Source organism: Mesoplodon mirus, assembly GCF_964341445.2.
Source record: "Mesoplodon mirus genome assembly, chromosome: 1".
NCBI lineage: Eukaryota > Metazoa > Chordata > Mammalia > Artiodactyla > Ziphiidae > Mesoplodon > Mesoplodon mirus.
In genome coordinates, this window is record NC_138976.1 from 19402269 (window position 1) to 19427966 (window position 25698).

General features: G+C 43.8%; 1 protein-coding gene across 1 annotated transcript; it reads left to right on the forward strand.

Annotated features, from left to right (window-relative positions):
* On the forward strand, positions 1 to 25282 carry TNFSF15 (TNF superfamily member 15). The gene is made up of 4 exons (XM_082633272.1): positions 1 to 494; positions 15127 to 15169; positions 16121 to 16168; positions 19857 to 25282. Exons 1-4 carry the CDS (start codon positions 270 to 272, stop codon positions 20309 to 20311), a joined length of 771 nt encoding a protein of 256 aa, XP_082489398.1. The 5' UTR covers positions 1 to 269; the 3' UTR covers positions 20312 to 25282.
* The last annotated feature ends 416 nt before the right edge of the window (positions 25283 to 25698 follow it).

A 25698-nucleotide genomic window follows, 5' to 3' on the forward strand; every position in this document is an offset into this window, starting at 1 on the left:
TATAAATATGCTTGGGAAAGCTTTCCTCTTCTTCTCTCCTTCTCTTTTTTTTTTTTTTTTTTTCTTAAACCAAACTTGGTTTCTGTTGTAGGCGGTGCATTCCCTAGCAGGGTAGGGCGGGGCACAGTGCGCTGTGGAAAGTGGAGGGGGGAGGGCAGGGGGAGGAGTAGGCAGTGATTAATTCACCCACTGTGAGAGCTGGGCTTCTATATAATGGGGGGTCTCTCTGTCCTGAAGGAGTTAGAGGCAACTCTAAGACCATCAGGGGCATGGCAGTGGATCTAGGGCCGAGCTTTGGGGAAACAGCCAGTGTTGAAATGCTGCCCGAGGACAGCGGCTGCGGGCCCAAGGCCAGAGCTGGGCTCGCATCCAGGAGCAACAGTGCACGCTGGGCTCTGACCTGCTGCCTTGTGTTGCTCCCCATCCTGGCAGGACTCACCGCCTACCTGCTCGTTGGCCAGCTCCGGGCCCAAGGAGAGGACTGTGTGTTCCAGGTAAGCAAGACTCCGCAGTGACCTGGGGGATCAGCAGACCCCCCTGGGGCCACCTGGCCGCTATCGCAGCTCTGGACAGAGCTTCTTGGCCCATCATGGTCCCTGCTTCCATATGCAAAGGAAAGGTAGAATGTGAAAAGTGGAGAACTCCAATTTGGTTTTTATTCTCAGTATTTCTGGGGGATGAATTGTGCCTTTTTAGATTTATATGAAAACAACCACAAGCCACTTATTTTAGTTAATTATTATCATAGTGCACTGATAATTTGGGAACATTTTCTTTTAAAAAAATGAAAAACTAAAAAAACCCACTAAATTACAAAACTAATACATAGTCATTGAAAAAAAGGTAGAAAACACAGATAAGGAAAAGAAGATAATTATCATTACCCATAACTGCATAGAGTGACTATTATTAACATTTGGCAATATATAATTCCATATTTTTTAATAAGATAGGATTATTTTGAGTCTCCTATTATGATTTTGTTTATTGTTAGTAAATTCACAGCAGCATGATGATATAAATGGTTGTACTGTATTCCTATGTACGTATGTGCTATAATTTAATCAACTCCCCTTTCTTGGGTTTAGAAATATTCTTTTTCGAAGCTCAAGAAAGAATCTCCTACCTGATCATTTATCTCTCTGGTCTTGGTAGGGGTGGGGTGTCAGGGAGCTTAGTCAAAAAAGAATACAGAGTCTAGGGAAAACAATGGTGCAATGGTGGGCAGGTGCTGACAGGTGATGGGGAAAACATAGTTCTAGACTAGGAACTTCAAAAACCTTAAAACCTGAAGAATATGTCATTCAAGGGATACCCTTTAAAAACAAAAACAAAAACAAAAACAACTCTCCTACGTAATCTCTGGTAGCCAATTTAACCTCGGTCCAAAGTATTAAATTCCAGAGGGGCAAACAGGTTTTTCAGCTGGTTTAATTGGAAACCTGTTTTCTAAGCACTGCTGGCAACTTCAAAGCAGAGACCACGAGCAAGCCATGGTTAATGTGTAACTTTCACCACCCATGAGGGTCAGCAAACAGACTGAGATTCAGACAGCAACATCCATGGCCACATGCCATCATTCAGGAAATGTAGAAATATGCAGACGACCGGAAATGCTGTTCATGTTACAGGAGAATGGGAGGGCATGGGGGTTCAGGCTGTGACGCCTAGACCGCCATGGGGCTGGTTCCAACAAAGTCAAACTGCAGCGTGCAGTCAGCATTCTGGACTCAGTCCCTCTTTAGCCAGAAAGAGATGGCTGTTCTTTTTTTTTTTTTTTTTTTTTTTTTTTTTGCTGTACGCGGGCCTCTCACTGCTGTGGCCTCTCCCGTTGCGGAGCACAGGCTCCGGACACACAGGCTCCGCGGCCATGGCTCGCGGGCCCAGCCGCTCCGCGGCATGTGGGATCCTCCGGGACCGGGGCACGAACCCGTGTCCCCTGCATCGGCAGGCGGACTCCCAACCACTGCGCCACCAGGGAAGCCCGAGATGGCTGTTCTTGAATGAGGCATTAAGTGGCTTCCAGTAACCTGAGCTCTCCTGCGTTCTGATGAAAAACACTCCCTCTGCCCCAAACGATGTCTGAGATTGCCCATGTTGTGTTGATCTAAAAGTCCATCAGGTGGGATGTCACGGTACAGCAGAGGCCAGTGATGTGCTTAGGAAGAGAGTGTGAAGCACAAGCTGGCACTGCCCAGGAAGCCCCTTGAGGGAAGGAGCTGCACGCCTGCCCTGTTGCAGGCACTCAAGAGATGCAAAGGCTGGGCTTCCCTGGTGGCGCAGTGGTTGAGAGTCCGCCTGCCGATGCAGGGGACACGGGTTTGTGCCCCGGTCTGGGAAGATCCCACATGCCGCGGAGCAGCGCGTCCAGAGCCTGTGCTCCGCAATGGGAGAGACCACAACAGTGAGAGGCCCGCATACCGCAAAAAAAAAAAAAAAAAAAAAGAGAGATGCAAAGGCCAATACCCCATTCTGTCATGGGGACCTTTGGAGCTGTGGTTTGGCCAGGCTATATAACTTACGTCAGAAGAAAAAGAAAGGGAAATGGGGCTAAGGCTGGGGCACATGCAGCAATCCGAGTACTGAAAAGAAACACCTGGCCCATTCAAAGAAGAGATTTAAGTAAGAATGCTTAAAGAGTTCCAAGAAAGGTCAATTTACTGAGTTGCAGACAGATGAGAACAGCAGGGCCGGAAGCATCCTGGGGTTACCAACAGTATGAAGCTGATCACCACCCCTTGGCCTGAAGAGGCAAATAGAGGGAAAAGTTTTAGAGGAACCCAAGGAGACCTAAAACGTAGGAGAGGGCCTGCCTGGAGGAGTTGAGAGCTGAGTTGAGGAAGGCCATCTGCCAAAGCAGCAGGGAGGGAACAGAAAGCAGGGAGGGAAAACTCTGACCAGTCTGCCCCCAGCCACTCATCCCCTTGGCCAGACTCAACTGGAAGCCGGGCTCAAAAGAGCCAAGGAGCAAATGTGCCAGGAGGTCAGTGAGGGCTCAGGGCATAGAGTGGATCGGGAGGGGCTCACAGACAATAACCAGCTCAAAAGAGGTGCAAGAAGATGGGATTCAAGTAGGAAAACCAGGTCACCGGGACAGCTTGAGGACATAACAATGAAATGTCAGGACTCTTAGTCACAGGAGTTTGACTCCCAGCTCCGTAACCTCCAGCTGTGTAAATAAGCACATGGTTTCTTTTCTTTTCTTTTCTTTTGGAGTCTGTTTCTCTTTCTACCAAAAAAAGATACTAATATCAGTACTCTGGCAGCACTAATAAGGTACGTGCAGGAGCAGTTTACATGTCGGGAATGTGGAGAGAACTACAAGTACGCGGTAACAGGACCCGACGGCACCATTTGTCACGCAGAGTTCATCCAAACTTCTCCTTGTAATTGAAGTGGCCATCTGTGTTAGGTAATTGGCTTTCTCCAGGGGAAAAACCAACTTCTAATTTCCTTATGGTAGTTTGGCAAATTGGAGCAAGGTGCCCACCTAAATTAGGCACCTGTCTTCCTACAGAAACTAGGAGATGGGGGCATTACCTCTCCTGATGTTCACATTTCAGAGAGATGTTCCCAGGTCACGGGGGCGGGGTGGGGGGGGGAAGAAAAGGCCTATGTTCTTCAAAAGGATTTATATACATTTCAAAGCAAGAAGAAAGTACTTACAAGTTTTCTAACCAAAATGCTCTAGGAAAAAGGAAGGGAAAGAAATCTCATCCCTTATGTTCAACAGGGGGAACTAAGCCTCTTATTTTTCATTTGCACTTGTCCTTATGATCTAGATCCCACCGTTAGTAAGACCTAGATCCAGAACTCAAACTCAGATCTGTCTCCCTCAAAGCCTGGAACATTCCACAAGCCCTGCAAATACAAAGCCCCACTGTGATCTGCCCGAGTGGACTCCCCCAGACTCACCCAGGGGCCAATAACCACCTTCGCCGCCGCCTACACCCGCTTCCCCTGTGTCCCAGCCTCGCTCCCTCCTCCTCTTCCCCTCCCGCACGCAGCCCCACAGTCCTCCTCCTCTGCCCACAGCCTTCAGGAGATCCATGGAATCTGAGATTGTTTATGGGATGAGTTTTCCACTCCCGCAGTGGCCAGGCAAAAGGCAATTCAATCCTAACACAAGTGAAATTGAGAGAGGAGGGTCACACAGACCTTCAGATACATTCACAGGCCTGGAGAGCAGGCTCGGCAGCAGCAGAGGATAAGCTGAGGATAATAATGACAATAAAAACGACATGATATGAGCTCGCACCTCAGACCTGTAGGGAGCTCTCACAAGCAGGATCCTGCTGGATACTCACACCAACCCAGAGATGCAGCAAGAGGGTGAGCAGTGGCATGTGGCAGACGAGGAATTTGGAGAGAGGGCGTCTGCGTGAGCACCCAAGGTCCCAGCCGGGGACGGATGGGGCCAAGCCTCAGAGCTGGCAAATCCAGTTTCTCTTGGTTTCCCTGTTGCCTCCCTTCCACCTCCTCCCCAACCACAGTCAAGCTCTTGATCAACGAAAGTACGTTCCATCTGCCCTTTCTGTGGATGAATGAGGGGATCAGCCTCACGTGTTGAGGAGGATCGGGAACAGGAGTATTCTGTAAAACAAGAAATTCTGTAAAGATGGGCCTGGCCTTGATTCTCCACATAGGAGCCCAAATTATTCTCTGGAAACTTTCGCTGCATTGTGTCACCTCTGTGGCTTCATCTTCTACCCCTTTGCCTTCTCTCCTGCCTCTGGCCTCTCAGCCACCCCGGCTTCCCTCAGTTCCCTCAGGACTCCAGTGCTCTCCTGTTCCCCGTCCTCACCGGGGCTGTTCCCTCTGCCAGGGCTGCCCTAAGGGACTTCCTCATTCCATCCTTGTAGCAACCAGAGGAGGCCAGCATCCCTGAGAATCTTTTCTACTCTAATTTAGAAGGGAGTTGAGGCTTGAGAAGAGAAGGCTCAAAAGGACTTGAAAGGAAGAGAGTGAGCAAAGTACAGAAGCTCCCCGAGTTTCAGTCTTCCCATAATACCCACCCTACTGAAGTGCAGTGAGGATTCTAAGGAATCTCTATAAAGCCCCTCACAAGTGCTTGCAATATGGGCACCAGCTGGGTATTTGTCCCTTTCTTTCCCCTAAGTGGAAAAGCTCTTCACAGATTTATAGAAATTAAGAGATGGAAGTGCCCTTAGTCCCAGGGTCAGCAACTATGACCCACGGGCCAAATCTCACTCACTGCATGTTTTATAAATAAAGCTTTATTGAAACACAGCCACACCCATTTGCTTACGTACTGCCTTGGCTGTTTTCACACTGAACAGTGGAGTTAAGTATTTGTGACAGAGGCCATATGACTTGTAAAGTTAATATTTACTAGGTGGCCCTTTACAGGAAAAGTTTGCTGACCCTTGATCTAGTCTAATCTCCTCGTTTTATAGTTGAAGAAACCAAGGATCAGAGATGGGAAGGAAAAGTTCAGGGTCACAGAGCAGCTTGGGGGCAGACCTAGAACTAGATACTATTTCTATGTTGCCTGGCCTCGTTCTACCAGAAAACAGGACCAACTCCTTTCTTGCCGGGTCCCTAGACCAGACTGTGGAAAAGCAACAGCAACTTGTGAGTAATGTTCCAGGTTTTTATTAGCAGCAACAAAAACGGTCACCAGGACTGTTAAAAAATATTTTAAACTGGACTCTTCCTTCAGGGGGTGTGTAAGGAAAAAAGATTCAACACGACAAACTTATTCTCCAGTAAGTTGCAGAGCAGAAATCAAAATTAGATTTGAGAAGGTTGGGTTAACTGCCTTTAGGTGAAGTGACCATAAATATAGCATCAATTAAATATATCATGGTCCTTTCATGCAATGGAAAATTAAAATGAAGCATCTCTATGTGTAAGGATGGGGAATTTCTTGAAGATGTATATTAAGTGAAAAAATCAAAGTACATAACAGCATATAGAATGTGAAACACTTCATTTTCTGAAAAAATAATGCACATTAATATGTATGAATGTATTTATAAATGCACAGACTACCTCAGGAAGATGAACAAAGAGTCTGGTAACTCTGTTAGCGTCCAGATGGGGAAACTGGGTGGCTGGGTAACAAGGGAAATGGGGACACATTTTCGAACCTATATCCTTTTGTACAAAATGTATATGTTACCTATACAAAAAAAATACATATATATATATATATATATATACACATATATATAAAATAGAGAGAGAGAGACACAGTAAAATGTTTTAGGATCTTTAGACTCCTGGAGAATGTTAGATAGATTTGCAATGTGGAAAAACCATGGGTCAAAAGTTCAAACCCAGTTTGATTTCTGGCTTAGCCACTTCTTAGCCATGTTACCTAACCTTCCTGGCCTCAGCTTTTTAATGTATGAAATAGAGATAATTAGAAATAAAACCCTTAAAGTGTCTGGCAGGGGGCGGAGGATTAGCAATTGTAACAGTTATGTCCTCGGAACTTCCCTGCTCATGGAAATTATGTCAAAGAGAACAAATTCTGCAGCTGCCCTGGAATCTGCCATCACCAGTCCAGAGAGCAGGTTCTGGCACTGGAGGGCTTTTCTTGGCCTCTGATATTTGTGAGCTATCTTCGTGCCTCCTCCTCCACCCTCGTCTTGTACCCTCAACCCATGCTTCAATCCATCCTTTACCGGCTGCACTTGACATGGCCTGGGCCTTCTTTTGGTCCTTAGTGGCATCCATTGCCTTCAGGACAGGCCCACTGCCCCCGCTCTGGTCCACAGGTCCCCAGAGGCCAGGCCTTTGTCTTCCCCAAGCACTGCTCCAGAACACAGGACTCCATGCTCCAGGCATAACTGAATGCACCACACTGGCTCAGCCCACAGAACAGGCACTCAGCACTGTGCAATGAAGAGTCAGGGATGCCAAGGGAGGCACTGCTTCCCAGGGCTGCACCACTGTCAGTCTCTGTCTTTCCCTCCAAGTCCTACTTCTAGAATCATCTGCACACATTTTCCTCACCTCTCTTTGGTCCCCTGCAATCTCATTTTCGACCCTTCCTGAAAATCCACGCAAGGCTCCTAGCCCTTGTTCCCTGCACTTCCTTTCTCCTACACATTCCCCTGAGACGCCCTGGTTTCCATCCAGACCAGCAGGACCCCATAGTGATGCCAGCTCAGGCTTCAGAGGTACACAGATTAGAAGGAAAGCCATGGCCCCACCACATCACAACTGTGACCTTATAATAATTTATTATATAATCAGACTCCATTCTAAGTTTTTTCATATTTAGCCCTTTGAGAAGAGTACATGAGATCATGCTATAAAGTTCTTAATGTGAGGTCTGGCATATAACACGTGTACTACATGTTTACCGTTGGTACCTCATGCATCATCTCAGTTAATCTTTGAAACTGCACAATGAAGAAAGTGCTACTGTTATCTCCACTTTAAAGAAGATGAATCTGAGGCTTAGAAAATCGAAACCACATGTCCAAAGTCACGCAGAGTGTGACACTGGGATTCAAACCCACGTGTATGTTCCTCCTAACCACTACGCTAGTGTGCCTCTGAGTATAAACCCAGCAAATTATTCACTTTCTGGCGGTGGCCAGGTGGATTTAAAAATGATACCCTAGAAAATGCCTTTCACATAGTAAGTGCTCATAAATGCTAGTTCCCTTCCTCCCCTGGGGACGCCTAGCTATCCCTGGCATACAGAGGGCACTCACTAAGCATTCCCCGGTTGGAGAGAAGGCTGGAGAGATGCACGAGGTCCCTGACCTCCCTAAGTCTTACACTCCCTGTCTACAAAATGGGGAGCGTAACACACTTTCTTCATAGCATTTTGCTGAGGATTCTGCAAGGAGAAGTCCGGAAAGCTACTGCCACAAGGTAGATGCTCCACAGACATTACTTCTCTGCTGACTCCACATCTGAGCCTTTCATTTCACTCGAGCTATTCCCTCTGTTGGACGAGGACAGGAACGATAAGCCCCTTTGCAAAACACTGAGCACGCAGTGGCTGCCTCTGCTGTAGCCTCAGGGAGCCCTGGCACAGCTGGAGGAGAAGCCCAGCTCACTCCCAAGGTCAGACCAGGGGCAAAGGGCAGAGAATCCAGAGAAGGTGAGGGTGTGCTGTCGAAATGAAAGGAAGGGAGGGCAAGCGAGCAGGGAGTGTGAATCCCACACCTCCGCTGCAGCTCCCGGCTGGTGATTCCACGATCCATTCATTCCCCCTTTAAAATCAACACGCACATTGCTCAACCCCAGCTTCCTCATCTAACAGACCACAGGCAGCCCAGCAGCCGCAGCACCGTGGCTGTAAGAGGTCAGCTCCCAGCCTGGTGTCCTTAATGAGGCCCAGGAGCTTACAGCAGCAACAAGCGTGGAGTATGAATGGGGGGAGGGATATCCCATTCCCTAAACTCCTGTAGATGCTGAAACGGCAGGAGTCCAGAAGCAAACTGTGGACTGAGGAAGCCCCTCCTGTTGGGAGAAGGGGGAAGCCGTCCAGAGCTCCGAAATTATCTCTGTGCCGCTGGTCATAAAGAGACACACAGGTGGCGTGGTGGGACCAAGGGGAAGGTAAATAGAACCAAAAACACATACCACAGGATTGATTGAGCACAAACGCAGAAGGAAAATGAACTGGCTATCCACTCTATGTGTCTGGTCTTTCTTAGCCATCACAACAGTCCTGGGAGGAAAGAATCATTGTTTACTTTTATTGATGAGGAAACCTGAGTCTTACTGAGGTTAAGTGACAACTAGGAAATAATAGAGCTGGGATTTCCACATCTGCTGGGCTGCAAACACCACATTCTTTGCTCTGTACCGCTCTAAGTGTTGCATGTAAAGCCCCGTCCAGTTAAAGACCTAAACGTAAGGCCAGACACTATAAAACTCTTCGATGAAAACGTAGGCAAAACACTCTGTGACATAAATCACAGCAAGTTCCTTTTTGACCCACCTCCTAGAGTAATGGAAATAAAAAGAAAAATAAACAAATGGGACCTTATAAAACAAAAGCTTTTGCTCAGCAAAGGAAACCATAAGCAAGACGAAAAGACAACCCTCAGAATGGGAGAAAATCTTTGCAAATGAAGCAACTGACAAAGAATTAATCCCCAAAATATACAAGCAGCTCATGCAGCTCAATATCAAAAAACAAACAACCCAATCCAAAATGGGCAGAAGACCTAAATAGATATTTCTCCAAAGAAGATATACAGATTGCTGGCAAACACATGAAAGGATGCTCAACATCACTAATCATTAGAGAAATGCAAACCAAAACCACAATGAGGTATCACCTCACACCAGTCAGAATGGACATAAAGGAAAAATCTACAAACAGTAAATGCTGGAGACGGTGTGGAGAAAAGGGAACCCTCTTGCACTGTTGGTGGGAATGTAAATTGATACAGCCACTATGGAGAACAGTATGGAGGTTCCTTAGAAAACTAAAAATAGAACTACCATATGACCCAGAAATCCCACTACTGGGCATATACCCTGAGAAAACCATAAATCAAAAAGAGTCATGTACCACAATGTTCATTGCAGCTCTATTTACAATAGCCAGGACATGGAAGCAACCTAAGTGTCCATCGACAGATGAATGGATAAAGAAGATGTGGCACATATATACAATGGAATAATACTCAGCCATAAAAAGAAACTAAATTGAGTTATTTGTAGTGAGGTGGATGGGCCTAGAGTCTGTCATACAGAGTCAAGTCAGAAAGAAAAGCAAATACCGTATGCTAATGCATATATGTGGAATCTATAAAAACGGTACTGATGAACCTATGGCAGGGCAGGAATAAAGACAGACGTAGAGAATGGACTTGAGGACATGGGGGGGAAGGGGAAGCTGGGACAAAGTGAGAGAGTAGCCATTGACATAAATACACGACCAAATGTAAAATGGACGGCTAGTGGAAGCTGCTGCATAGCACAGGGAGATCAACTAGATACTTTTTTGGTTTTTGTTTTTTTGCGGTACGCGGGCCTTTCACCGTTGTGGCCTCTCCCGTTGTGGAGCACAGGCTCCGGACGCGCAAGCTCAGCGGCCATGGCTCACGGGCCCAGCCACTCCACAGCATGTGGGATCCTCCCGGACCGGGGCACGAACCCACGTCCCCTGCATCGGCAGGCAGACTCTCAACCACTGCGCCACCAGGGAAGCCCCTCAACTAGATACTTTGTGATGACCTAGAGGGGTGGGAGGGAGGCTCAAGAGGGAGGGGATATGGGGATATATGTAGACGTATAGCTGATTCACTTTGTTGTACAGCAGAAACTAATACAACATTGTAAAGCAATTATACTCCAATAAAGATGTGGAGGGAAAAAAACAACACCGTCCAGTGTACCTTAGAGGAGGATGAAATGAAACAACCTTGGAATCAAACATGTCCAGGCTGGATTTATCCTTGTGCAAGTACAAACAGGAAATTGCAAGAGGAAAAGGCAAAGGCACATGTCTGCATATTTCTCCTAGAAGTGCGGGGAGGATGTTATGGATCATAAAACATTTATGCCTTTGCAATTGTGGCATTTATGATGGCAAGAAATAGATATCTCTTCCTGTTTATGAATATACTAGAGAGTGAGTACAGAATATGGGAGAAAGGCTAAATGGGTCATTAGTTAAAATACGCTCAGGGGATTTTTCTGGGGAAATGCCAATAAGAGAATCTCAAAGACCACATCGTTTCAGGCTCATCCATTATGTAGTCAGCTAATGTTTATGGGGCTCCTCATATGTGCCAGTCTGTACTTGGTCTAAAGGTTTAGCTCCCAGGCCTTTCATGTACTCTTTGCCTTTGGCTTACAAAGACTATAATCAGGTGATAACCCCTTCTGAGAGCAGCTGGAGTACTTACTAGATGAGGAGCACACATAAACATCAGTAGGGCCTGGCACAGGGAAACCCTCAGCTAGACAGTAGTCTCCTCCTTCCCTCCTTCCTTCTTTGTTCCCTGTTGGAAGTATTAGAGAATTCTGAAAATGCTTAAAGTAATAGGTCATGGTTAGTTTGAGTTGGGGTTTACCAATCTATATGCAGCCCCCCCGCCCAAAAAAGAAGCAAGAAGAAAAAAGGAAATAAAATCAAGTGAGAGTGAAAATTCCCTGACCTATAAGAACTAAGGGGTGAAAAGCACCAGCTTACTTTGCTCGGGCTAATAAATACCAGGGTGGCAGGCAACCCACTCTCCCACTAATATGTATGCCCATCGGCAGACACATTTGCCTTTTCTGGCTCTGGTCCCGGCCAACTGTCACAACTCTCAACAAACATTTCTAGAGCCATGGCAATGCTCCAAGCAGAGCCTGATGAAAAACTTTGGAGGCCCCAGTACTAAAAGATTATGGCTACCCACCTCTACATAATCAAGTTTTTTTAATTTAAACAAAAACTCAAAACTTTGCATGTATTCTAAAATTAAAGGGGCTCTTTCCTAGTTTTTTTAATTGTAAAACTCTGGATAAAGTCACTGAAGCTGAATCTTACTCCATCTTCTGCTCTGTTTTCTGCCTGCCTTACTGGTGCCTGAGCATCAGTGTATTTTACCAAATGGATAATCCAGTGGGAGTGCCAGGCACTGTCTGAGGTGCTACAAATACAGTGGTGAGCAAGACAGGCAGAATTCTACAGGCAGCTGGAATTCTGCTAGAGAGAGAAAATCAATAGCATACAAATAAGTCATATCACTTGAGGGAGTAATAAATGCTCCGAAGGGGAAATAAAATTGGATCGTGGTTCTCAGCCAGTGATTTGAGAAGGTATTTAAGGGGAAATAAATCACATTCTTCAGGGGTGTTCTTGGACTCCATGTCTATTCAGATTTGGACGCTAATGTTGCAGTGACCAGCATCTCTCGGGAGACATCATCTCCTTGGTATCCCAGAATAATCAGAAGTGATGGAGATGAGTCAGAGTTGGAAGACAGTAAGCCATTTATTGACTTTTTTTTATAAGCAACCATCTTGAGAGCAGGCATTGAGCCAGCTCACATGCATAAACCTTTCCTCAAAGGCCTACTAGTTCATCCTCTCAAATCTCCTCCTCATTCATTCCTGCTTCTTATCACAATAATCTTCCTCCCATAATAAACAGAGTGATTATTAAGAGAAACAGCAATGGAAGGCTTTAGACGTTGTTCTTGGAGAGAGTCCCAGCTGATGTTCTTCTTGGAGACTCTTGGAATGTTGCGTTCTTCAAACCTACCAACAGGCACTATCGTAGCCTCCAGATGTTTAGTAGTATTCTGGGTGGGCCACTCAAAACCCACACATCCATCCATATATGAAAATAAAATGTGTGTCCAAGTTACAGAAATCCAGCAGAGCAAATAAGGAAATGTGTTCACTCCCGAATTCTTGCTAATGACAATGGGACGCTGAGCCAAAAGAAATGCTCCGGACTCTTAGCTGAGGGTCTGCTTAGACAAAAATAAGTAGGATGTTCAAGAAGGTTTCTCAGCAGAGAACTGAATGAAGTAGAAGGTGGCCAACCAAGGCAGCCATTTCCTACACAAGGGGATGCAACCAGGCTCTCCCAAATTCTTTCTGAGAGTTCACCTTCAGTTTTCTGCCTTGCCAAAGGATCGAGTCCTTTGTCAGTTCTGTCAGTAGCAAGTAAGGAAACAGCCTACAGAATAAGGCCATTTCTAGGCTGCTTCTCCACCTCCCAAGCTCATCAAAGTTATTGATGCTGGATAAGTAGTCATGTCGATTGGGTTTAGGTTTTCAAAGACTATGGTACTCATGACCCTGTGCTAAAAGCGTATAATATATTCACTTGGCAGCAGAAATGCTTGCAGTTTCCCAACTGCTCCTGTGCTCTGTTGGGCCTCCTCACTCTTGCACAAGCTTTCAGCCTTGTCTGAAATGGTCATTATCTTTATTACCTGGTTAATACCTGTGAGTATTATATACCTGTGAGTATACATAAGACGCAGTTCAGGTGTAATTCCCCGATTCTCCCACTTCCGGGCCAGGTTCCTGTTTTCTGGTTTCTGTGTTTCCCCCACTGTCACAGTGCATGAAACCACTAGTACTTATCCATCCACCTCAGCAGATGAGGGGCTTGCCTGGAAGTTATAAGGAGCAATGGCTGAGGGCTTGGGATTCTGGAGTCAGTTGACCTGGGCTAAAATCCTGCTCCTCCACTTTCCAGGTATAAGACACTGGGCCAGTTTCTTAATGTCCTAAGCCTAATTTTCAGTATGAGGATATAAATACCACCCACCGTAGAGAGTCACTGCCAGGCTGAAGGAGATAATGCATGTGAAGGGCTTATCACAGCCCAGTGCCACTACTCAGCGAATAAAGGGTAGCTACATTTACTGCCTTTTTCATGTCCCTTAAATCATTCACTGCGGTTGCCTCTTATGGCTGGAGTACAGAGAATTTGGAGAAGGATAAATAGTAGGTAACAAGACTGGGATGGCAGTTGGCACTTTGAATGCCAACATAAGTATTTGGGACTGTGTTAAAGGTTATGGGGAGCCATTGAAGGTTTATGAACAGAGACCTGTCTCCAAGTGATGCTTTAGAAAAAGCCCTCTGAAGGCAGGCTAAGAGATGGGTTCAAGAAAAGGAGGAACCAGGTGGAGGAAGCTCTGTTAGGAGCCTATGGGAAGAATCCAGGAGAGCAGCGTGCTGAGGCCTGGAGTAGAGACATGAATGAGAAAAACTCCAAAATATAAATGACAGCTTGGGTTTGTGGAAGAAGAAAGAAAGAAATTTCAGGCTTGGTAACTGAGGAGAGGCAATAGTGTTGCCATCAACAGAATTGGGAAGTGGAAAAAAGAGCACTGGAAAGGGGAGAAAGTCAGTTAGTCATTCAAAGACAAGATCTCTGCCTTCAAGAGGGCTTCCAATAGAGGTTGGGTAACATGTCTTGGAGTAAAAAGAGCCTGGTGGTCTGGGCTCTAATAAGATCCCTGTTATCACAGGACTGCTCGCAGACCTAGACTCACCAATGACACAGCTGCAGCCACACAAGCACACATGCATGTAGAGAATCCATGCACACACCAGACCATAGACACATGTAAACACACAGATGCAAAAACACACTGACTCATACCCTCTTCCACTGATGAAGCTGTCTTCTCTCATACTCACATGGACATACAATTTCTCATTCACAAGTACACACACACACACTCACACAAACACACATGAATTTTAAGTTGTAAAATTGACAAGTGTTCATGGTGACATGAGGATCAGTGGTCTTGGGGACTGTGTAGTTATGAGGATCAAATCAGAGGACTCTGGGCTGAGTCAAAATTGTATCAGAGAAGAGAACATTGGAAAATGTAAGAGAGTGATGTCATTCCTAAACTAAGAGCTTAGTTTTGCTCCTGAGTTTATATGCAGGTCTTGTGAATGGTGGTTCTTCATTTTCCATGCATTCTTTTTATTGACTCATACATTTTCTTCATCTCAAATCTGGGAGTTATCTATCGCTGGGGTTGTTATTATTCCCATTCTTCAAATGAAGACACCAAAACTCAGAGTAGAAGTGTCTTGTTCAAGATTATATTGTTAATAAATGCTGGAACCAGGATTCAAATTCAGGTCTGTCTACCCCCAAAGCAGTTACTCTTTAACTACCATGTGGTATCTGAAATGGCTCACAAACTAGGGTTGCAAGAATAAAAACGTCTTCATATATTGCACAGAAACAAGGCAGAATTGTGGAGGTTGATGAGAAAGAGAGCATAGTCATTTCTTTTTTGGTATCACTTTTTGCAACAGTTCCAATTTTTAAATTGTGCTGAAGAAAAGAAAATAAAGCAAGTGAAGCTATTTGTTCAAATAATAGAAGCAATGATAAGATGACAGAGTGCCCTAGAATGGAACAGGAAAAGCTCTCAGGACAAAACTTTAAAGTTGAGCTTCAGAGACAAGCATAGGAGAGAGAAAGGCACCCCAATGGGGGTGCTGGAAGATGAAAGAAGAGAGCTTGGGTGCAAGATTCCCATCAACCCAATATTCTCATTCCCATTTCCCTTATCTCTGAGTACCGAGGCTGGGTAGCAGCAGCATCTTAAACACGCCCATAACATGGGCAGCTGCATGGGTATGGGGTCAAAAGGACCACAAGATAATATGAACCATATCTTTCTTTCCCAATAGACTCCAAAAGGACAGGAGCTTGGACCTTCACATCAGCGATCTTGTAAGTGTGTTCATATTTTATGCCTTTTCTTGTGGGGAACAAGAACATTTCTCATAGTCTGATACATGGGAAGTTAAGATGCAGATCCAGAGGAAAAGAGAGGCTCCTCCCCACTCACTAAGAAGGCAATATGGTGCCATGGCCAAGTGCATGGCCTGTGGAGTTGACAGCCTTTAGGCAAATAATTTCACCTTTCTCTGTCTCAGTTTACTCAGCAATAAAAGTGGTTATAATAGTACTTACCTCCCAGGGTTAGTGTGGATTAAATTAGTTAATTCCTTTAAAGATATTAGAACAATACCTAGCACATCAAAAGTATGCCATAATTTTTCCTTTTATCATCAATAACATCATCTTTATCACTGTAGTCAGAACACACTTGTCCAGTATAGTCATCTCTGAGAACCAAAAGGAAATGCTGAGGCCTTCTGGAGAACTGATAGGGAAACAGGTCCAAAGAGGGAAAGGGATTTGCCAAGGTCATAGAGCTACAGAGTAGTCCCCACCTAGCTCTGTTAGGACATCCAGATGGCGCAGTGGATATGGTTAAAGGGACTATGAAGAAGGCAAAAGGCCAACCAGCTCCCATAGAACCAACAGAAGCAAAGAAGAGGCAAGGTGAGCTCTGCTGAACACCAAGCATGTGCCAGGAATCATTCTGAACACCCATCATCCATGGTAGGAATTGATGTACCCATGTTAGATATGAGAAAACAGAGTCTCAGACAGGATGGATAACTTGTCCAAAGTCATGGGGCCAAGGTTCATTTGTGTTCAAGATTATTTCTCCTGAGGCTGCCTCGTCCCTGCCCCTCCCAAAAAAAGACCTGGACCAAACTGGAGGAGAGGAATGTTTCTCTCCAGCTGCAGGCACCACGCAGCTCACCAAAGGCTGTCTTCACTCCAGTCACCCTCTGACTCATAGAAAGCATTTTTCTCCTTTCCTTACAGACGCACCTCCTGGAGCCGGTGGGGATAAGCCAAGGGCACACCTGACAGGTAATTCTTCCGGGTGTGTTTTCCAGGAGACTATGGGTCCTGGGCCTGAGGTTTCTTTCAGTGTTTGCCAAAACTCATTCTTGTAGCTTTAAACTAGAAACCACACCCTTTGGTAACAGACTCCTCCTCTCAGTCAGGGTCTTCAGATGTCTTCCTCCCTCGAAGTGTCCAAAGCCCCATGTTTCTTGGGCATTTTCTTCCAGATTCTATCAGCTCTCTTCCGTATCTACTGTTTCTCTCTTTCATTCTCACACTCAGTCATTCAGAAATGGCTTTCCTCAGATTCAGAGATTGATGTAATTTTGAATCTAGTCAAAGATGAAAGCTCCCCTAAGCCAATTTATTGAGTCCATTCAAAAAGTTATTGGACACTTACATTCACGTAGGTATTTCTAAATAATTTTCATTGATGTAAAGAGATTAAGAGCAATCTCTTAACATCACCAGTTGGCCAGATTCCCAAGTCTAGTGTCAAAATTCCTGACACCTCATATCTGGAGTCACACATACCTCTACGACTCCAGAGAATAGAGCAAGACAGTGCAGAAAAATACGTGTTAAAAATCCATTGATACTACATATAAAATAGATAACTAATGAGAACCTACTATATAGCTCAGGGAACTCTACTCAGTGTTCTGTGGTGACCTAAATGGGAAGGAATCCAACAAAGAGGGGATATATGTATACATATAGCTGATTCACTTTGCTGTACAGTAGAAACTAACACAATATTGTAAAGCAACTACACTCCAATACAAATTTTAAAATAAATCAATAAACTCTGCTGATTTTTCAAAAAAAAATCCATTGAAAAACTAGAAAGTTAAAAAACAAGCATATTCTTCTGATCTGTAAGAAAACTTGCAACCCACAAGGGGATATCCTTGTGGCCCACAACATCTGTCTTAACGTTTGACCAAGAGGGAACTGTGGTGAGTCCTGAGTGAGGATTAGGACCAGGGAGATGCCAGTCATTATCACTTACCACTTGCCTATAAGAATGGGAGTTATTGAACAGGCTGGGCAGGAAAATCCTAGAAACTGAGTATGGAGATGCCAATCCTCTTCCTATTGAATGGGGGAAGTGGAAATTGGGAAAGGAATCTAGGTTCTACTGAGCTTTTAATATGTACCAAGCACTGTGGTAGGCAGTTTACATCCAGGATCTCTTTTATTCTGCATATCAGCCCAACAGGATGGGGAAACTGAGGCTCAGACAACTAAATTCACTTGTCCCAAGTCACAGGACTAGGAAGGTTGAGATTTGAGACTGACTCCAACTGTTTCCATTACAAATACTTCCTACCCAAACTCCTACTTGCTGCTGTGTTGGCCTAATTGCATACCAAGTTAATAGAACTTGCTTTGTCTAGAAAATACATGATTTTTGCTTTTAATCATCTGAGATGAATTTTTTAAATCTATTGCATCACCCACAAAGAAGGAGTAGAGACTATAAGAGGCGACTAATAAAAATGCCCTTTTACAGATTTTGCAAAGAAGCAACAGAGCTCTCCAGGGGCCACTTAGTGCAGGGGCCAGGGGAGACACACACATTCTGAACATGTGTCATAATTGCAAAAGAAGCCATAGTCTAGTCAGCAATGGGAAAGACACTTTAGAAAATCCAGGAACCAGGTTTTTGGTCAATTACCAGGTGAGAAGTTTGCTTAACACTTACTTAAATATGACCTATCTCAAAACCATGGCCAGCGGTGCATAATGGTAATTGCTATGGATTTCAAAAGCGGCTGTAGGAAATTAAAATGTGTTTTAATTTTTTCTGAAAAGTATTAGTTTTATTGCAGGTTATCTTATTTGAAATCAATGGTTTGAATCAATGGTGTGATTCTGTTCATTTTTTTCTGCTATAGATATAACCTCATAAAAAGCATTCATTCATATGTTCTATATAACATATACTTGTAAATAATGCAAACATAAAAACATATAAAAATATATAAAATGAAACAGGCGTACTTTTTAATCTGTCAAAATGAAAGATGTTAGTTTATTTGAGGAAAGAAAATAAATATGTATTGAGTAACACTGTATCCAGCCATCATGATAAATATGTCCATGTCTCTTTCACTCATTTGCTCTTCAGAACAAGACTATAAGGGAGCTTTGTCTCCAGTTCACAGACAGGAAAATGAGACTCAGAGAGAAGAACCTATATGATACAGAGTCGGGACTGGAACTGGGCCTATGTGGCCCGGAGCCCCAGTCCCTTTCACTCCACAACTCAATTATATTTTGTCTTACATTTTGGCCCTGTTGATGTGGGAGAAGCATCTGCAAAATCTTCTGGATCTCTGGTGTTCTGCATGCTAATTTTTTATTAATTACTGCCTGTGTTTCATGTGGCTTTGGACCATGCATTGGAAGGGAGTAACAAGGAACATGACTCTCTCTCTCTGCAATGCCCTCTTTCTGTAGCAGAGCATTTCTGAAACCAGGCTAATAAAAGTAAATGTAGTTTAGAGGATATTCCTAATTCCACATTAAAAAAAAAATTAACCATCTCTTAATCCTTTCCACAGGCATTATTATCTCCTTTTCCTTTCCTTTTTTTTTTCTTATTTGTTTGTTTTTTAAGGAAAGGTACGTCAAAAAAGCAAATCTTCCGCTCAGTAAAGAAATACTTTAAGCAAAAGGATTATCACAAGGTGGAGAGGGAGGGGAGGGAGGGGCTCCTGCCGTCAGGAGAGCCTCTGACCATAAAGTCCGCAAGTGTCTCAAGAGTTGGGCTAAAAGGGTTTTTCTTTTATAGAGAGGAGGACACAAAGCTGAAAAGAACCAGATGTGGGCAAGTGGGATGAAAGGTTGGCTTGGTAGGCTCAGAGAATGTTTTACCCTGAGGCCAGCCTATTTTCAGGAGTCTGGTTCAGGTTGAGGGTCAGGATGAGGGTGGGCCGAAGTTCAGGGGCCTGGAGGAAGGAGAGAAACTTAACTAAAGTTTGGTTAAAAAACATTTTCGGGCTTCCCTGGTGGCGCAGTGGTTGAGAGTCCGCCTGCCGATGCAGGGGACACGGGTTCGTGCCCCGGTCCGGGAAGATCCCACATGCCGCGGAGCGGCTGGGCCCGTGAGCCATGGCCGCTGGGCCTGCGCGTCCGGAGCCTGTGCTCCGCAACGGGAGAGGCCACAGCAGTGAGAGGCCCACGTACCGCAAAAAAAAAAAAAAACATTTTGTTCTGATGAATCAGTGAGGATAAAACAGTCCAGCTAATCACTTATGAAGCAAAGAATGGGAATTGGGAGGGTCTGGTGTCTGGGCTTGGCACAGGTTAACAAGGGAAGGCATCCATCAGTTTTATCTAAGTCACTGGGGAAGAGTAGTTCTTTGTTGTAAGCTGTTTTCCAAAGCACAAAGGAGTAAGGAGATTTTTTAACCTTAACTCTTTTCCAGGATCACAGGGCTCAGGAAAAATTCAAAATTTTCAAATAAGAAAACTCAGGCTCAGAGAGGCAAAGCGATTTGCTTGAGGTCACCTACCTAAGATGCTACTCTCTGAACAGATGTGTATGTCCACTCACACAGCCTCTACTCATTCCTCCTCAAGGAACTTGTTAGCTGTTGGTTTTATCCAATCTCTTTACTCTTTGAAAATGATTTAAGACTCTTTTTAGCAAATTCCACAGGTCCTGACACAAGCGAATGAAACCTCCCTCTTGTCTTTGCAGTTGTGAGACAAACTCCCACGCAGTCCTTGAAAAATCAGTTCCCAGCTCTGCACTGGGAACATGAACTTGGCTTGGCCTTCACCAAGAACCGGATGAACTACACCAACAAATTCCTGGTGATCCCAGAGTCGGGAGACTACTTTGTTTACTCCCAGGTCACATTCCGAGGGACCACGTCCGAGTGTGGGGAAATCAGCCAAGGGAGCCGACTAAACAAGCCAGACTCCATCATCGTGGTCATCACCAAGGTAACGGACAGCTACCCTGAGCCAACCCAGCTCCTAATGGGGACCAAGTCAGTGTGTGAAATAGGCAGCAACTGGTTCCAACCCATCTACCTAGGGGCCATGTTCTTCTTGAATGAAGGGGACAAGCTGATGGTGAACGTCAGTGACATCTCTTTGGTGGATTACACAAAAGAAGATAAAACCTTCTTCGGAGCCTTCTTGCTATAGTGGCAAGGCAGATGTCATTGTGTGAAGGTCCTCTGCCTCTTCGCTCCTAATTTTCCTCATTCATATGTAATTATAACTAGAAGGTTTTTTTGGAACATCCATAGAGACAGGGGTTAAGCCATGAAATTTAGGGGCCCAAAGTTCACACTTTATGTGCCTTACTGATGAGAATCCTAATTGGAAAAAGGCATAAGAGAACAGACCTATTATCATGGTTGCTTGGAAGAGTGGTGAGTTTCTAAACATTAAAACACTGATCATCAGATGAATGGAGCATTTCCACGCCTTCCTACTACACATTTGTCCCCAGAGGGCCCAGATACTGTTCAATTTTATTATGAAGCATTTGCTTCAGTTCAGGAGCCTTAAAAACAAAATCTAACGCCCTAGAAAGCAGTGTAAACCCTTCAGAGGCAAAATCCTAGGTCAGTTCCTCTGAACACATACTTTAACGCCTTGCCTAAAAAAATGAAAAGAGAGCTGATATTTCACACAAATGTTCTCAAAAAAAGAAACTGATTTTCACGCCATCTATGGCAAGTGAGAAAAACTACCTTTCTCTTTACTATGTACACATGCATCAAAACAAGCAAGTGTGAGTTCCACATGTATATGTCGAAATACACACAACAACAGCATTGATTCAGAACAGTGTTCTTGAGCGCCTTTTACGTGTGTGCTACCTTAACCCAAAAGACGCTATGAAGACTGAGACAGACTCTACCCAAATGTATATGAATACCACCAGATGGCTTCTGGTCAAATATTGCTCAACATATTCCAAGGACTAATTCTAAGTCCTAACAAGTCAGACACTGTTACAGAAGATTTCTGAAGCTCTCCTGACTATGTAATACAACCAGCTGATTAGGTCACTCAAAAAACTTGAAGACAGAGTTCTAGCTAACAGACCAATTATATAACAAACTTGACTGATGCCAAGAGACAATGGACTTATTCCCTGGGGGGAAAATATCAGTCACCAAATCTGGAGATGTTAACCAAGATCTGCTTTGAGGTTTGATTCACAACTTTATACGCAGAGTGTTAGTTATATGGGTATTTTTCTCTTAAAATATTCAAAGGGATTTAAATGTGGAATTGGCTAATCAGCCCAGCCAAGGCATCTTTCCTGAAGAAGAGGCTGAACACTGAGAAGGTCCTTGCATTGCTTCAATGAGTTCATATCCTCTAATCTGTATGAGTTTCCTGCACTCATATGTCAAGGGTTGGAGAGGCATTTCTGCTCTCTTAGCCTCTGTTGACTTGTCTGTAAAGGAGGAATCCACCAATCTGTTTCCCAGGATCAAATGAGCTCATGGGGATGAAACATGCTAACTTCGAGCATTCTGGGAAGTCTGAGAGCATGTCAGTGTGACATGCGGAGTGACCTCCAGCACCTTGGCCTCTATAATAAATGTTCTCTATAATTATATTTTTATATATTTTATATTATAATTAAATAAAAATTAATTTCTGATTTCTGAGTTGGGGGGTTAAGGTTCTAAAGCCCTCAGCTTCTCAAAACAGTCAGCACAGGCCCAGCATGAGCACACAGCAGGGTACGGTCACCTCACACCTGGTTCAGAAGTGACTTCACAACGGAAGGGAAGCCTGAGTGACTCCTGAAAGGAGGTAGGCAGGCAGCGGATGGCCTCAGGGAAAGGGCATCTCAGACAGACTAATGACCCTTTACTTAAAGCAGAAAGGAAAGGTTTCTCAGTAACTACAAACCCAGCTTGATGAGAGAACGTTTCCTCAACCGACTCCTAGAACAATATTTACTGTTACATCAGGAATGCTTTATCAATGACTCTAGTCTGGCTCCAAGATCAGAACACACACCCTATTAGGGAAATAAAATGCTCTGCATGAGCACACCCAGCAACTTGGGATATGGCAAAGGATCTGCAGGCATAGAAGAGTCCAGAGGGGCCTGCTCACCTTCCCCTCCACTGAAAGGAGCCCCTATACCAAGGGCCCTCAAACCTTCCCTCTGTTCCACAGGGAATCTGGTGAATTTGGAAGTTTATCCAACAAATAGGAATTTCCTACTATCCTAGAGGACTTGAGGCTTTGGAAAAATCCCTGCCACATATTTGTTTTGCTCCTGTCATAAGCTTGTTTATTGAAGATTGTATTGTGCTCAAGTCTTCACTGCTGAATTTGTTAAATTCTCTCTGATATTTCTTTTACTGTTCAGATAGGCCCAGCCAGACGTTCCTAGTGGGGCTCAAGTCAGAACTTCTGTTTCCTAGGCATTATGTCCATAGCAAAAATTAGCATACTAGTTGGGAGAATGAGGTGGGAGAATGCTTTTTAAGAATGTGATGGTCCCCTAAAAGGAGTAAATGGGGTACATCCAAAGATTTGGAAGGGAAAAAGGAGCATATTCACGTGCTTTAGAAAATAATTTAGGGAGAAAATGTTTTACCGATTCAATGTCTCTGAAAAGGCTGAATTCAAATCAATTCCACAAACACTTACTGAGTACCTACTTGCCCTGGGGATACAAAGATAAATTATTTTAGTATCAGACGTCGTCATTCTAACTGCTTAGCACCTCCATTGTCTGCAGATCCTTTAATTTATTTTGGTTGTATTAGCTAATTAATTAGCTAACTTTAGACACATGGATATTTTCTCATTACAAAAATGGGTGCCATTTGATGAAGGATGATCATTAACAAAATGACTTGTGTTTACTCTAAGTGGTTTTTTAAATAGCTATTCAAGGATAGTTCTCCATAAATAAAAGGGGAGAAAATAAAGATACTTTCTATGCTAAAATCCATTATTTAAGCTACATGTAGAGAAAGGTTTATTATCTCCTGGACTAGAGTTTGGCCATCAACACCCATGTAAATATTAGAACTTTATGGATAACCCAGATGTTTTGAAAAGCCTGTGTTTCTCAGCCAATACAGGAGCCATGATCAAAATGCATGGGGTCACTAGTATTTTGACCCTGGTTTAGATCTATTTGGAAAAAAATTGCTTAAGCTACTAAAATTCCTAGATTTTTTTGACTAACATACTGTAGAATGTGAAAAAGTACACTTTCACATCCTGAAAGGTGTCTGGTTCAGTTCAATAACTAGGCATGCCAGAGCCCTTGGCTCTATTTCAGTCTAGGCTATGTCACCGCAGAGGAAATTCCACCTCTGTGATCGTCAATAACCCCTCTGGATTATAAAAGTTCAACTAGCTCACTGTGCACACGGCAGGTCTGTTGCCAAGTTTCTCTTGCAAGGTATTTTCCCAAGTCCTCTCCCTGTCGTGTTTCCATGATTGTGACATTGGGAATTAATTCTTCAGCACAGGACTCTCTACACGCTACACCTTGCAAAACACACGCAGAAGCCACTCGCCTCAAGACTTCTTACTCTCCCAGGACCCAGAGTCCTGGAAGTATTCTGCCGTTTTTAGAAGAAATTTTTTAAACGATGTACCGCTGTCCTGGATATTGAGAGCTATTGCATCACACTGGCAGCTGGGCCTGGGAAGAATTCAGTGGACTATTAACCCCTGAATGCTTTTGCTCCAGCAGTGAGAGAGTGAGGGTCAGAGTAGTCACATCTATGCCCTGCTCCACTCTGTCAACCATATTTACAACTTTCCAAGCTCTGAGACACATTTGCCCCCTGCCATCCCTTCCATCACCCATTTTAAGAAGAAAATACCATACCAGCTCAGACAGAACTAACTTGTTCAGGATCACACAATGAGTTAATGGTGATCTAGAGCTAGGATACTATTCCCCTGAATCATATTCTTAGGCTCACCCAATTACCTTCTGCTCTTATTAAATAATAATAAATAATAACTGGAGGAGAAATTGGAGGAAGACATGTGAAATATTATCAAATATCTATGGGTTGATGTAGAAAGGGGGAAGAAATTTCTTCCATGTCTCCCTAGAGGAAAAAGCTAGGGCTAATAAGTTGAAGTTACAGGGTTACCATTTCTGGCTTGATATCCAAATGAACTTTCCACTCCAAAATAGAATGTCCCCAGATAGTGATTGCTCAGTCCCAGGAGACATTCAAGCAAAGGGCTCATCTCAAGGCTTTTGTAGAAACCATTCCTTCACTGAGGTGAGAGAAAGGATTGAGCCAAAGGATTTCTGAGGTCTTTTCCAAATCTTTGATTACATGGTCATTTTTCAATTGACTTCTGTGTGTTCTATTTGATCATTAAGAAGCTGGCAGGTCTTGTCAAGAGTTCAGGACTTCTAGCCTAGAAGTGGTTGCCATTTCCCACTTGTTCAGAGATTGTCCAACACAAGTGACTCTGAGATGTTGACCGATAGAGCACGTCATGGAATTTTAGAGCTGACGGGATCTGCAGAGCTTATCTGCTCCAAGTTACATCATTTTAAGGATGAAGGAAGCAAGGCTCAGAAAGGTGATGTAAATGGCCCAATGCCAGACAGTAGCTAGTAGCAGTGTGAGGCTAGAATGCATATCTCCTGACACCCAGCCCAGCAATCTTTCCATGTCATCCATGACTCAGTTCTTTTCTTGAGCATATGTCACATGGCAGCATTTACCTAGATGCTGGAGAGCCAAGGCAAGAGGGAGTATGACAGGCAAGTCCCACTATCGTGTTGCATATGCGTTCAGGAGGAAGGAGACACAAAATGTTGAGTAAATAAAGTAGTTGAACTTAATCAGATGACTTTATTTGTAAAGTCATTAAAATATGTAACTTCCCCCCTTTTGTTTCAGGGGTGAAAAGATTAAATAAGTATAGGTGTTTATATGGTTTTAATGATAAGCCCCATGTGCTTTTATTGATTTTATGTTTTATGTTAAAACATCTCAAACCCAAGGTAAATTGCATATTGTATGTTGTTGGATATGTATTTAACTGATATGTGTGCCCTGTCTTCCAGCACTACTGTATGAATTCCAATCACTGTGAATGAAATGTTGTACATGTTTAAAGTATTTAATAGATGTAACTTAATAAATTGGCATTGAAAGCTGCAGAATTTTAATAATTAGATCCATTCTTTTGTCCATCTGTTCATTTATTTTTCTTTCTAGATTAAGGTCTAAGGATAACCTCTTGGGGTTTTAAAATGCCTCTAGTTCTCCATGTATTTGAATTCAAAATGGCAACTAATTTTCACAGGTTATAATAAATCCTATGACAAACTGACTATGAAACCCCACAGATTGTGCCACTCCGGTCAGATGAGGGAAAGGAAGAGAAGGAGGGAATATACTTAGTTCTTTTTATGAATTAGGAGACTCTGTGGGTAAGTGGCTTAAACTCATACCAAACAACCCTAAGAAAAGAGAAAGAAAGGCCAGAGAGAGTCATATTAGGACCTGATGGAGCCAGAATTGGGACCCAGGTCTCTCTGAAACTATACATGC

Coding starts and splice junctions, on each gene's coding strand:
- TNFSF15 (XM_082633272.1), top strand. CDS start 270: ATGGCAGTGGATCTAGGGCCGAGCTTTGGGGAAACAGCCAGTGTTGAA. Junction 495..15,126: donor GAGAGGACTGTGTGTTCCAG/GTAAGCAAGACT, acceptor CTTTCCCAATAG/ACTCCAAAAGGACAGGAGCT. Junction 15,170..16,120: donor ACCTTCACATCAGCGATCTT/GTAAGTGTGTTC, acceptor CTTTCCTTACAG/ACGCACCTCCTGGAGCCGGT.